Source organism: Dendrobates tinctorius, unplaced genomic scaffold, assembly GCF_039654945.1.
Source record: "Dendrobates tinctorius isolate UK_male_01 unplaced genomic scaffold, ASM3965494v1 ptg000086l, whole genome shotgun sequence".
Lineage (NCBI taxonomy): Eukaryota > Metazoa > Chordata > Amphibia > Anura > Dendrobatidae > Dendrobates > Dendrobates tinctorius.
Genome location: NW_027361754.1, coordinates 42,627,999 through 42,642,335, shown reverse-complemented (window position 1 = coordinate 42,642,335; position 14,337 = coordinate 42,627,999). Strand labels below are relative to the sequence as shown.

The 14,337-nt window shown below is 45.3% G+C and overlaps 1 protein-coding gene across 4 annotated transcripts in view; it reads left to right on the top strand.

The window, feature by feature from the left end:
- The window catches only part of LOC141097846 (probable pleckstrin homology domain-containing family N member 1), a 66,475-nt gene that overhangs the window by 24,490 nt on the left and 27,648 nt on the right, over nt 1-14,337 (top strand). For all 4 annotated transcript variants that reach the window (XM_073585316.1, XM_073585318.1, XM_073585317.1 and 1 more), the window contains exons 4-5: nt 8,525-8,581; nt 11,355-11,501. In XM_073585316.1, coding sequence (XP_073441417.1) covers nt 8,525-8,581; nt 11,355-11,501 — 204 coding nt within the window. The remainder of the gene's footprint in view (nt 1-8,524; nt 8,582-11,354; nt 11,502-14,337) is intronic.

Below are 14,337 nucleotides of genomic sequence, written 5' to 3'. Positions count from 1 at the left end.
CTTGACAATGTAGGGTCGGTGGGCCGAGCTGGGGGGGTGGTCCCTCTTCTTACCGCGCAGAGACGAAACAGAGACAAGATGGAGGCAGATTCTGGGTGCAACAGGTCCAAGTTTATTTCACTTGCCGTCCGTCTGACGGCCTCAGAGCACACCGCACTTTCTTTACCTCACGGCCCTCTGTTTCCAGGGCCGCTTCTCACACACCGTACTCTGAACTGGGGACGCGTGTGCGTACACCGTCCCCTCTTCACTCGTCGACGCTCCTGACAGGTCCGTCACTGTGGCCGCCTTAGGCCCGTAAACCAACAGCGCTTCCACTGATCAGTCGTCGTGTCAAATATGGTGCCTCACACCCAGTGCCTCGTCCCTTCTGCGGTCCTTCCTGTCAGGACCACCCCCCCTGATGTTCTCTCTCCTCAGTCCCCCTGGTTTAGATTCTCCTCACAGCGCACAGACTGTCGCAGTCCTCCTGTCACTGGAGCTTCCCCTGGGGACTGGAACCTTCTGGAACCCTCCCTCAGTATTTATAGCTCTCCCGGTCCCCTGTCACTGTAACCACGCCCCCATGACCAACGGTTTCTAAAGCCCTAAGCTGTTGTCAAATCCTTTGCTCACACTCCTCCCTGCCATCTAATGGTCAACCCAAGGTACTGCACGTCCACTACACTTTCCTAGCTGTTTCCCCACTGTAATAACTGACACCTACCTACACTGTGCAAACCTTTCCTTCTTCACTCTGACTAGTCCGTCCGTCAGGTCACCTTCCCTACAACAACATGCTGTAAACAAAAGAAAAGTGTTAATATCTCAAGAAGGGATGAAAATGTTAAAATGCATTAAATTGCAAAAACGCACTATCCAAAAGTATCTATTATTTATGAACAAGAGAATATCGCTTAAAGCAATGTACCACATGACTATCACACACATTGCCCCATTGTTTCTTCAGGAAAAGATCATTTCTGATTAAATCCCGTATTTCTGCTGACTCATTGGCAAAATATTAAGCAACTTCTGGATGGAAATGTTGAAATTCTGATAGTACAGGTTGATATTTTTTTTCTAATTAAAGCGGCTGAATGGCTTTGAAAACCTATTTACAGCACGCAGCCTGCCAGGAAATTCAGAGTTAATCCTCAGTTTAGGATCTTGACCGCGAATGGCGGAATATGGCTTCTCACCTTGTAATTTCCATATTGAACCCATCTGCACCAGCGTTCCACCCCTTATAAATGAAAACACTGCAATATGAATTCATTGGATAAATTTTTGCCCTTCTTAAGGGTGATCACCAATCCTGGGCCTTCTCCCTACCGGACGATTCACCATCATTAGAGTCCGTGGACGAGTTTTTTGCGGCTTTGGCACTAGTGTATGGGGATCCTGATGGCATCTCCCTGGCAGAATCCCGACTCCGTAGGTGTAAACAGGGAGCCCGGGTTGCTGAAGAGTACTGCTCAGAGTTTAGGAGATGGGCCACTGACACTCAGTGGAATGACCCTGCACTTAGGAGTCAATTTGTGCAGGGTCTGTCTCCAAAGTGGCAGGATACTCTGGTGCAGTACGCCGCCCCCAGGTTGCTGGAGGCCACCATGTCCCTTGCCATCTGGGTGGATAGACGCCTTAGGGAGAGACATACACAAAATGTGCCCCCTGTAGTCCTCGCTAGGGAGAAGGACCCACCAGTACGGATGGAGGAACCCAAGCAGCCTGGTGTTGTTAGTACAAAAAAGGGGTTGTCTGCTGTTCGCCGTGGTGGGGGGGTATGCTTTTCCTGTGGGAAGCCGGGCCACTTCATGAGAGCCTGCCCAGTGCGTGCCAAGTCTCCAGATGAACCTATGCAAGTAGGAGGAGCTAGTTTGTGTTCAGGTCTGCTTACGGTTCAGGGATTGGTGGAGGCATGTTTTTACTGTGGGCAGACTGGTCATGTCCTTAAGGCTTGCCCAATGTGTGCCAAATTATCTGTGTCATCTCAAAAGCCACATTCCCCTGGTCGTTTGGAGGTAGACGACCAGGGAGTGTATATTTCCTCCATTTTGCCCTCCCAAGGTACTATGTCAGCAGAGGTGTTGGCTGGCGGAGTACCGGAGGTGATTGATTGGCGGGCGAGGGATGTAGTCAGCTGGGGGCAGTCGTGTGAGGGCTGCTGCCTAGGGACTACTGTCTCTGCGGTCTCTTTTCAACCGACCCCTTCCTCTCCCGTGAGAGCAGCAGGTGCGCTGCAGGAGAGTAGGGGCAAGTCTCAACCCTCGCCATTAGCCAACCCTGGGAGGCGCAGACCTCGTGGTGGAAGGGGTTGGAGGGTGGTGAACCCCTTGGTGAATTGCGGGGGTGTGAGTGTGGTGACACAGGGGGATGCCTCTGTTGTCAATCCCAGAAAGAGTTCACCGAATTGTGACAAACGAATGTGTGGCAATAAACATTCAGGTCAGTACCCGTGTGTGAACGAGCATGTATGGGTGGCCACCAAAAAACATCCAGTGGAAGTGTGTTGTGGAGTCTTACCAGCTCGAGTTAACCCCAAATATGCACATATTTGTTCCCCAGGTCGGCGCTTCGGAGATGTGTGGTGCCTCCAGAACTTACGTTGCCAATACCAGCGGTGCTCGTTTGTCATCAACCTGACGTGCAGGTAGTTGCAGGGGTGAACTCTGGATCTGGGCATCCCCTCTGTAGTTGGTTCCCTGATGAGGAGCGGTCTTGAGGGTCCAGAGGCGCCTCATTAAGGGAGGGTACTGTCATGATCCATGCTGGATTGTGACAGATAAAAGCACTCGTAACCTTTTTTTTCTTTAAGCTGGTTGTTTAAAGTTAGTTTTGCCCCCGGTGGCCATTAAGGTCATTACACAGTGGTGTCTTTTGTTCTAGTTTGCCCCCGCTGGTGGTTAGCGTTATTACACGGGAATCACTAACAGGTGTGATTGCTCTGGCTTAACTATATAGGAGTGTCTTGTTCTCTCACTCACTGTTGGTGATATTGGTCATTTCAACCATCCTTGGTGAAGGAAGGAGCTAGAGAGAGTTCCTTGCAGCTCGGTCAGAGTCCTGGTGTGGAAGGAGCCACAGAGAGTAGTTCCTTGCAGCTCTGACAAAGCTTGGTGAAGCAGCAGCTATTCAGGAGGAAAGCTGCATTCTGGTACTGGACTCTGGGAGCCAGAGCGACAGAGCAAAGCTAAGTGGTGTTATCCCTGTTTGTACCTTTCCTTTTGTGTGTTTGAGTGCAGTGGTGGGATTAGTTTCTGCACCGTCCATTTCACTAGAAAGGGCTAGGTGCAGGGCGAGCTAGGGTTTTTAGGTATCCTGCTCGGCGCCAGGTGCGGAACCTGCATAGGGACTGTCAGGAGTGTAGAGACACTGACTCAGGGGAGTGCAGGAGGTCTCCACGTCCCCGTTCCCTATCGCAGGGCCCTCCATTGTATCGGTTTCCCTGGTGTCTCCCTTTATTATTTAAATTCGCCCTGCTGGAGGCGGTGTATCCAGATACACGTGAAATTCTGAAATTTGCCTACTGGAGGCGGTGTATCCGGCTGCACATTATATTATTTAAATTTGCCCTACTGGAGGCGGTGTATCCAGGGTTCACTTGTGTCGGAGAAATTCGCCCTGCTGGAGGCGGTGTGTCCAGTCACACGTAACCATCACACAACTGGTATGTAAATATGAGGGGAGGGTTCTTGGAGCTAAATGATCTGGCTTAATATATGTCCAAACAAATGAACCTGTACCACCATGTTACCCTCAGTCATCCAACACCAGCTCGAGGGCACCATACATCCCGTTCCAGGAAGACTAACTACAAAAAGCTCCCAGGATAAAAACCCCGTCCAGAGCCCATACTCAAATGCCTGATCAATCCCACACAATTTCAAACTGCCTGGAATTTCTTTAAATTCCTTCACCGACCAATCAGTGTCAACTCCAAGAACCCCACCCCCCGCCAACCACGAACAGCCCTGACCACTTCATGCTTGTGAGTGCCCCAACACCACCAATGCTCTCTACTTCCTACCTGCAACGCCAACGCCCACAAATCGGTACCTATCGCGGTTAAGTGAAAACCCCATTTTCCAAACAGAAATTTCCAACACCCGATTCCAATTCAAAACGCCCGACGCTCAAAAATACCCCATTCAAAACCGAAAAAACACGATACTGCCCCATTCAAATTCTACCCTGGCCCAAATAATCCCAAGATCTAGTCGCCCTCCATTTTTTGTCTAGGTACAATATTCGACCACACGGTCAACAATGCCAGAAAAAGATGTCCACAGCCACAGCAAAACAAAAACATATGTCCCTAATCAATTCCCTATCAGACCTAATCCTCAAACTATCCCCACCGTAATGCATAACAAGAATGTCAGGTGATCTGTACAAACGAGTGGCTCTGGAAAAAGCTCGGATAGGACCCTACTCCAAACCGCTCATCAAAATCCCAACATCTGCGACTGTAATTAATGACGCACACACGTTAAATAACAATCCAAACTCCACCTGCCAAGTCACCTTATCACGTTCACACCTAGACCAAGACTATTAGCTTCTAAAGCAGCCTCAATCCTAAGAGAATGTGACCCGTACAAACCCGGGGTAAGGGCCAACTCCTGCAAACTCCTCCTTAAGACCGTAATAAACTGGAAAAGAGACAAAAAATGCCCCTCCCTCATGACACAACATTTGGCCCACCCTCCCTGGCCCCACATTCCAATAGGCATCCAAACACCTTTGCAGGCACAACAACGACCCCACAACCCTACCTAATACTGTGCGCCTACCTCCACCTAATTGATCAGCTTTTTTGACTCCTTATTCCTTAACCAAAATAATGCCTCCCCCCAAAAAATTCCATAGCCTCCGCCATCACGCCATCAAGCCTGTCCCTGCTGCAAGACATGATTTTGCCCACCCGCATGGCCCCGAAAAAGGCTAAAGAAAAGCTATCCTAAATAATGCCAATTCAAAAGCAGAACAACAAATCCCCTCTAAAATCTGGCCCAACCTCTCCAACAGACTGAACGAGATTGGTCTATGCTTATGAAAACTCCAATTGCTTCTTCTAAAAACCCCTTAATGTCTATTTTTAACCCCCAAATTTTTTTTTTAAACATCCTTCTATCCTTGCAACTTAAAAAAACAAATACCCACCCGGCAATGAATTTATTCACCTTCGATATTGACCAACCCATTTTAGCCAGCCTTACCAATTAGAAAACAACACTACAAACATTTTCTCCCACTCAAATTCCACCATGCCCCAACGCGACACCCAGCTTTGCCCTACCCGCCATGATAATTATAAGATGACCGACTCCAGACTCCACCTGCCTGCTTATCCAAAAAACACCTGCCACAGATGCGAAGGGCATTCAACTCCCGAGACCTCCGCTCCTGGTGCCAACTCCCGGAAATGCTCCCACTTGAAAAGAGCCAATGCATCCGCAATTTGAGATTTGTACGCCTAGTACATGTACTGCCGAAATCCAAGCGTTCAGCTGCAAGCACCTAAGAACCAGTATTCTAACCAACTTTATCTTTGGGGAAATCAAAGCTGACAAGCTGCTAATCACTGACACCACGCTCACATTGTCACAATGAAACCTAACTCACTGTTCCTTGAACACGTTACCCAGACTGAGACCGCCACAACAATTGGGAACAATTCCGAGAAAGCCAAATATTAGTAAGACCCATCTTCATCTATGTCTGTGGCCAATTTACAACCCTTCACATACCTTTATAATAGGCCCTATAGCCAACCCCGTTGCCACGTCCGTGAAAATCTCATATTCCAAGTTGTCCAAAAACTCGCGCTGCATCAAAGACCGACCGTTATAACCCAAAAAAAGGCTCCAGACCATCAAAACCTCCCTATGCTCCTTATTCAATCAAATTAAATGGTCGCAGCACGCACCCCTGCTGTCGCTTCCAACAGCCTATGGCAAAAAACTTGGCCCCATGGGCATGATCCTGAACACGAAATTCAATCTGCCCAATAACGACTGCAGCTCCTTCAACATCACCTTCCGTAGTTTCCAATTCTATCCACCTCCTGCCAAAGCAACTACAATTTGTCCTCCGGCAACCGACACTCCATCTGTTCCGAATCAACTATTATCCCCAGGAAACTTAAAACAGTTCTAGGGCCTTCGGTCTTTACCTTTGCCAGCAGGACACCAAAAGCTCTGAAATCCCCACCATAGCCAATAACGCATTCCTGCACAACCATGAATTAGGAAGACCTTTAAACAAAATCATCCAAATAATGTATGACTGACTGAATGGTGGCAACATCCCTCACCACCCACTCAAAAAGTTAATAAACGTCTCAAACAACGAAAAAGAGATTGGACAACCCATCGGCAAACATCAATCTCTACAAAACCCTCGTTCCAAAACAACACAACAATAGAATGCTATCCGGGTGACCAGGTAGTAACCTGAAAGCCGATTCAATGTCAGTCTTTGCTAGCAAAGACCCCGAGCCATAATTACGCACCCGCTGAACTGCCATATCGCACTATGAATGCTCCACAGAACCCAACTCCCAAGCGATACCATCGTTAACTGACAGTTCTTTAGGATAAGATAAATGCTTAATCAACCGAAATTTATTCGGCACTCTTTTCAGGCACTATCCCCAAAGGGAGAAATGATCACCCCTCCGACCGGCACATTCAGAAAAAAGACCTGCCATCCAACTTAACTCCACTTCCTCTTGTAATTTAGCATCAACTACTACAGAATACAACATCCCAGACTGCAAATGTTTTAACCGAAAAAACAGAACAATATGACTGGGAGGTGGCATCCGAAAACCTTCCGCCAAACCATTCCCGAGAACCCTTAGCCTTTTGACCGGGCTCTTCCCCTTGACCGGCATCCACCCTTTTTGAAACAATCATAAGCTCCAGAAGAGCTCCCGTTCCCATGGGAACAAATATGTAAAACTTACTGCTGTTCCCGTGTTTGCACTGGCCGTCATTAAACTGCCAGCACATTCCCGATATTTTTATTTTTTTTGTTCCCAGTGTCCCATGATTACCACTTCCATATTCCACCTGCAGGGGGACGTCACCTCTGCTCCCATGAAAGGACTGCCCCATACCGGGCTGGGGCCATAACCTTCAGCCCAAGCCCTATGTCATTTTGATCCCATCTAATTTCCGGCCGCACCGCCTTCCTCAGCCTAAACTGCTCATCATACCGTAGCCATGTCTGACCCCCATATATCCGATGCGCCTCCCATATCACATCTAGATAGCAAAACAAAACCGAGCAATTCACAGGAATCTTTTTCCTATGACACTCACCAAAATGGCAAATGCCTGCAACCAGTTTTTAAACGTCTGCCGCCACCTCCGTTTTCCTTCCTCCTTCTTCCTACTATCGTTCCCCTTTCTTTTTTTCTTTAAATAATTTTTTTTTAAAAGGGGAGGGGGGAGAATGTGTCCACATAGTCTTTTCGCTAAATCATTTTTCTTTCACCTCCTTTCAAATGGGCTCCCAGCTACCCATCCACACATACATACACCTCACCCTTTTTGACCTGTCATCCAGCTCCACAGTATCCCCCATTTTTTTTATTTTTTATCAGGACTAAAACTGATACACCCGACAAAGTCACCTCAGCATCCCCGACGGGCCTCAAAGACTCACTCCCTGACTGGGACCCTAACCCCTGCCCCTTCAACCCTGCCCCAACCAGTGATGCCCCGACCCCGCTCACTACCCCTCAATCCAACCTCCTCAACAATTGGGACATACTGCGTAAATGTCTCGAATGCCCGGCGCCTCTTTCCCGCCAGGCCCTCCAAACCCCCTTACCTCAAATCCACCTGCCTGACTCCCCCCAGCTACCTGTAACACAGCCCCTGCGGGGCGACAAACAATACATACTCACTTAGCTGCGCGGGTGCTGTGTCCCCGCCAGCCGGACATCTGGATTCCCGACGCTCCCTTTGCTCGCCGCCTGACTCCGATTCTTCTGCATCGCTCCGCTGCACTCGGCCCACTCACTTGTCCTCCTCGTCACCAGGGAGGACATGAGCATGCGATGACCGCCGTCTGCTGACCACCTTGCAGATCGTGAGGTGTCTTTCAAGCATTATTTTGAGCAATTTTTTAGGCATTTGTAAAAAAACTCAGTGTGCACATACCTTTACTCTACTTCCCAAAACTTCGACTGCAACATTAAAAGCTAAGTTGCTACGGTGTGATAGCCCGCAAAATAAATTGACAACAGCTTCTGGTTTCAGATGGGCAGGAAGCCAATTTATTCCGGTAGCCATGAATTTCTAAATTTGCAGCGCAAAGGGATATTGTTCTGCTGCGGGAGGTCTGCAATGGAAATGCTATGTGGGAGCATCTGGTCCTGCTTGTATTTTACCAGGAGGTAGAGGACAATTGTGGACAGCTCTCATCTAAACCTCTTTCTGAGATTTGTGTAATTGTCACACTAATGACTAATGAATTTAATGACCGATGTTATATGAAGTCTCAAACCAAGATGTTTATCTTTCCGCAGCTCATGTCACCTGGCAAAGCAGATATCAAGACGATACACACACAGTATGTGTCTAAGGTTGGTAATAATCATTTGTAGAACTATCAATCATTGTAAGAAATTATAATTAAGAGTTTGTATGTTATTAAAACTTACAAACATTGTTCCAAATCTCAAATTATGGAATTTACTAGACTATGAAAACATCTGGGCGACCGTAAGGCACCAGCTGTAGTGGAAATCCTTGAAAGAGGCAATTGACAGCCGAAGACATGCCGCGGAGGAGGGAAAAAAGTCACAGTGGCCAGGCTTAAAGTGAAGCCACTATCAGAAAACGACTTATTGTATCAATCATGCTTTTGAATTAAATGTATTATTTAAAAAATTATCAGCAATGTTTTTATTCAATATCACAATCTGTATTAAAACACAACAACATAGACATCTTGAAATTCTCACATGGGCCACTTGGGCTTTTTTTAGACTCATACTTCCTTTTGTTTCAGGAAACAACACATGTACTTTATTATTTATTTATTGTTTATTATTTACATTAGCCACAATGAACAGACTTTATCCCTTATCTTTTGAAGGGAAGCACCTAATGAGCGTATACAAAGTTCACTGTGTAAGGGGATCAGCGGTGACAATAGGGATTGGAAGATCCCGTGTTATCAGTTATTATAATTCTGCCTCTGACGATAAGGAAACTGCTGTGAGCTCTTCTTGAAAGGACTAGCATGAGTCTAAAATAGCCCTTGTGGCCATTGTGAAAATTTCAAGATTAATTATAATTTTTCTAAAACAAAGATTGTGGTTTGAAAAAAAAATTTGCCAAAATACTAAAAAAAAAAAAATTGAAACACAAAAACCTTATTTAAACAATGGGTTGTTTTATGATTATAGCTTCCATTAAAAAATGTGATCTATTTCTCTTACAATATTCCATTTTTTGAACCAACGGGGTGCGTAAATGGAGTTGACAAGGGACATCATTTTGTTGGTTTCATTTTGGCAAATTTTATATTCTAGGACTGTTCTGGATGGTTCTAGCTAGTGACTGAGTTAGCGTGTGTCAGAACCAGATGCATTTATCCTTGTACCACATATGGTAGCAGTATGGAGAAAACAATTGCACTGGTACTGGACCCATGGATCATTGCACATAGTTCAGCTTTCAAAGTGTAGTTATCTACACGTATGGCCCTGGTATTTATATTCTTCATATATTTCAAGACAAATCTTCTGCTCCAACCTTTCACGTTTTACTCATCACAAGCCATAAGCTTAAAACAATGCTCACACTCTTTTGGCCAAAGAATGAGATGGCCCCAAAATAACCAACAAACTCTAAGATCTAAATCTCAACCTTCATCCTTGCCTAGACTACAAAACTTTCATAACTGTTCTTTTGGGTTGGACATGGGTCATCCCAGACCTAAACATCTCAGAACTTGTTCCAAACTAAAATATCCAATGATGACTTTCCCCTTTGTTAGATAACTGGAAAAGACCTGAGAACTTTCCTCAGATTTCTCTCTATGACCATTCTCTGTTAGAGGTCATAAAATGGCTAGATCCCGAAACAATTCTGGTTTCAAATATAGCTCAACCCAAGCAAACCTAATGCATTGCCTCTAAGGGCTAAATCTCAATCTTCATCCTTGTCTAAACTGCAGAACTTCTATAACTGTTCTTTTGGTTGAACATGGACCTAAACTTCTCAGAACTCCTTCCATCCTAGGATATCCAATGAAGACTCTGTCCTTTATCAGATAAATGGAGAAGACCCTGAGAACTTTCCATAGATTTTATACCTTCCACTTTAAAGGCCCCGTTACACGCAACGATATTTTGAATGATATCGTTGCAAAGTCACCAGTTTGGTGACGTTGCAGCGATGTCGAAACGACATCGTTGTGTGTGACACGTAGCAACGATCAACGATCAGTTGGCTGATCGTTAATCGTTGCCTAATGGTCTGGGCCATAAATCTAGCGTTGGTCTCCCGCTGGGCAGCACACATCGCTGTGACAGTGAGAGACCAATGATCAGCGAGCTCCCAGCGCCATACAGCAGACGCTGGGAGCTGGTATCCAGGGTAAACAGCGGGTAACTAAGCGTCACACGGCGTTTAGTTACCCGTTGTTTACCCTGGATACCAGCGTGCTCGCTGGTCCTGATCGGGTATCCAGGGTAAACAGCGGGTAACTAAGCGCCGCGCGGCGCTTAGTTACCCGCTGTTTAACCTGGATACCAGCGTGCTCACTGGTCCTGATCGCTGGTAAGTCTGACTATGTGACAGCTCACCAGCGATCAGCTAACTATGTCCCAGCGATCCCATAAATGTCAGAGAGTTGGTGAGATCACTGGGACATTGAAGCGTGTAACGAGGCCTTAAGGGTCATAAAATTCCTGGTCATCTGGGGTCATCCAAGCTGAAAGCATCTTCAAGGCATATACATGGACCCAATGGGAAATTCTACCATCATTTTGGTCAGTAATTACCTTCACATCATTGCTGTTGCTGGTCACTGATACCAGCTGCTCCATTTTGGAGCTCAGTTACTGTTGATGCATAGTAGAGAAGGTGGATGGTTTAGCTACTGAAATGAGAACTCAGCAAGGCCCCTTCGCACTGCTACCATGCTGATACAAGAGGTTCTAGAATATAATTAAGCCTAAAGTAGGCTAACTACTGGAGCTTGTGGTCAGATGGTGTCAGCCCCACGATACTTGTGAGCCAATATTAATCACAGCCCTTACCATGTGGTGCCTGTTGGGCAATCAGACTGGTTGGTGCCATGTTTAATAATTTCTTTGCACTGTATTTGGTTTTGGTCTGTTGCAGCCTATTCTATTTTGGGGGAGAACGAGAGAAGAACTAAATCAGAAAATTTTAATAGAGCCGATCCAAGGTTGGGAAGGTCAGGGAATCAGATCGTATGGAGATGTGGTCATGTCGTCGCTGGCGGTCATGCAGATCAGTCACACGGAGGTATTTTGTGTTTTTCCATGGTTGTTTTTTTATTTGAACTGAATGAATATGTTTGGTTTTATACCCCGACAAGCAGGTGTGTTGCTAACACTGGGCTACCAGGGAAAAAAAATTTCCTTGCATAAGCTATTTAGTGCGCAAATAGGGCAGCAAACCCAACCATTGCAATGGTGATAGGTATCCTCCACTTTGTGTAAAATCAGCACAGTGTGGAAGATGAAGCTGAACATGAGGATCGCGTTCAGCTCTCTGTCAGACTTTCAGAACTGGACAAGTGTTAATTTGTCATCTACCCTAGACCACCCTAGAAAAAGGCATTACCCCTCCATTGCCCTAGCACTGAGCAATAACACCGCATTATTTTGGACTACTAAAGATAAGAAACATTATCTTCTCCACTTCTCTAGACCACCAGGGAAGCTAGAATGAACAGCATCACTATTATAGTCCAATGAAGAGCGACATATTAACTTCTCCATTACCTTAGACCAACGGGAGAGGGGTCATTAATCTCCCAATTAAACAAGCCCAACAGAAAAGCTAACATTAATATTTCTACTATCCTAAACCACCAAATAGGGTAGTCGTATTAATCTTCTTATTGCCTTGACCCTACAAATGATGCAGGTCTTAAGCTCTCTATCACACTCGGCCATCAAGGACTCTGGCATTCCTTTCTCCACTACTTTAGACCACCAGGGATGTAGACCGTTACCAACCAAAACACTAAACCTCAAGGCATTATCCCTCCACCACCCTTAGTCACCAGAAAACTGAGCTATAACGCCTCTATACCAATGTTAACCCCACGCTACCCTAGATCACTAGGAAATATAGAATACACTTGCCCTTCACCCTAGACCACAAAGGAACTAATAATTAACCTCTAAATTATCCTAGATAAACAGGAAAACAGAGTTTACAGTGTACATATTTTAGAGATTGGCAAATTGATTCTAAATTGATTTCTCAAAATTCTTAAATTATAGCCAAAGATAATTTATTGTTCAAAAACAACAAATCATCTTACCTTGCCTCTCACCTGTACCAAACGGAATTTGGGGGACTGTTCATGTATCTCACATAGATTCTAGGGAAGTGGCCATATACTCAAATATTATCTGGGGGAAGTGTCCATGTGCTCAAATAGAATCTGGGTGAGTGTCCATGTACTCATGTAGAATATGAGGGAGTATCCATGTACTCAACATCTAGGGTAGTGTCCCAAGTACTCAAATAGAATATGGGGGAGTGTCCACATACTCATGTAGAATTTTGGGGGAGTGTCCGTGTATTCATGTAGAATATGGGGGTAGTGTCCATGTACTCAACATCTAGGGTAGTGTCCCAAGTACTCAAATAGAATCTGGGGGAGTGTCCATGTACTCATGTAGAATTTGAGGGAGTGTCCAAGTACTCATGTAGAATATGAGGGAGTGTCCATGTACTCAACATCTAGGGTAATGTCCATGTACTCAAATAGAATCTGGGGGGAGTGTCCATGTACTCATGTAGAATCTGGGGAGTGTCCATGTACTCAAATAGAACTTGGGAGAGTGCCCATGTGGTCAAATAGAATCTAGGGGAGCATGCATGTACTCAAATAGAACCTGGAGGAGTGTCTATGTACTCATGTAGAATCTAGATGAGTGCCTATGTGGTCAAATAGAATCTAAGGGAGCGTGAATGTACTCAAATAGATTCTTGTGGAGTATCCAAGTACTTCAATAAAATCTAGGGGAGTGCCCATGTACTCATGTAGAATTTGGGGGAGTGTCCATATACTCATGTAGAATTTGGAGGAGTGTCTATGTACTCATGTAGAATCTTGGGGATTGCCCATGTATTTAAATAACATGTAGGGTGATGTCAATGTACTCAAATATAATCTGTAGGAGTGTCCATGTACTCATGTAGAATTTGGGGGAGTGTCCACGTACTCAAGTAGAATTTGCGGGAGTGTCCATGTACTCATGTAGAATCTGGGGGAGTATCCATGTACTTAAAGAAAACCTAGGGGAGTGTCCATGTACTCATGAAGAATTTGAGGAAAGTGTCCATGTACTTAAATAAAATCTAGGGGATTATCCATCTACTCCTGTAGAATTTAGCCGAGTGTCCATGTGGTCAAAAAGAATCTAGGAGAGTGTGCATGTAATTAAATAGAATCTGGGGGAGAATCAATGTGCTTAAATAAAATCTAGGGGAGTGCCCATGTACTAATGTAGAATCTGGGGATGTGTCCATGTACTCATGTAGAATTTGGAGGAGTGCCATGTACTTAAATAACATCTAGGGTAATGTCCATGTACTCAAATGGAATTTGGGGAAGTGTCCATGTACTCATGAAGAATTTGAGGAGTGTGCATTAGGGTGACCGGATCTCATATGGGGGGGAAAAAATGTCAGAATCTTGTTCGTCTGGACCCCACAAAACGATTCCCCTTTCCAGATATTGAGAGAGCCAAAATTTGAGCTCGATCAAACGACGTTAACCCGTGCCGCTCGTCGCTCAAAGTTTGAAAAAATCCAAATTGAGGTATTTTAAGATTTAGGTATTTTGCATAGTCTGTTAGACTATAAAGAATGTGACAACAACATTGCAGAAATAGCCCTGACCAAATTTTCGAACCATTTGTGGTATTTGAATGCAGAGTTGGTGGGATTATCGTTTTTTGATCCCACCATTACAGACAATGAAAAGTTGTTAATGGCTAATAAATTGCTCAGTAGCACAGATGAACCATCAGAGCACGCTAGGGTTGTAAAGCCAAAAGTTAGGAAAGAAAAATTAAAAGAGGTAGGAAGTAACCGACTTTAACGACCTTCTGACAAA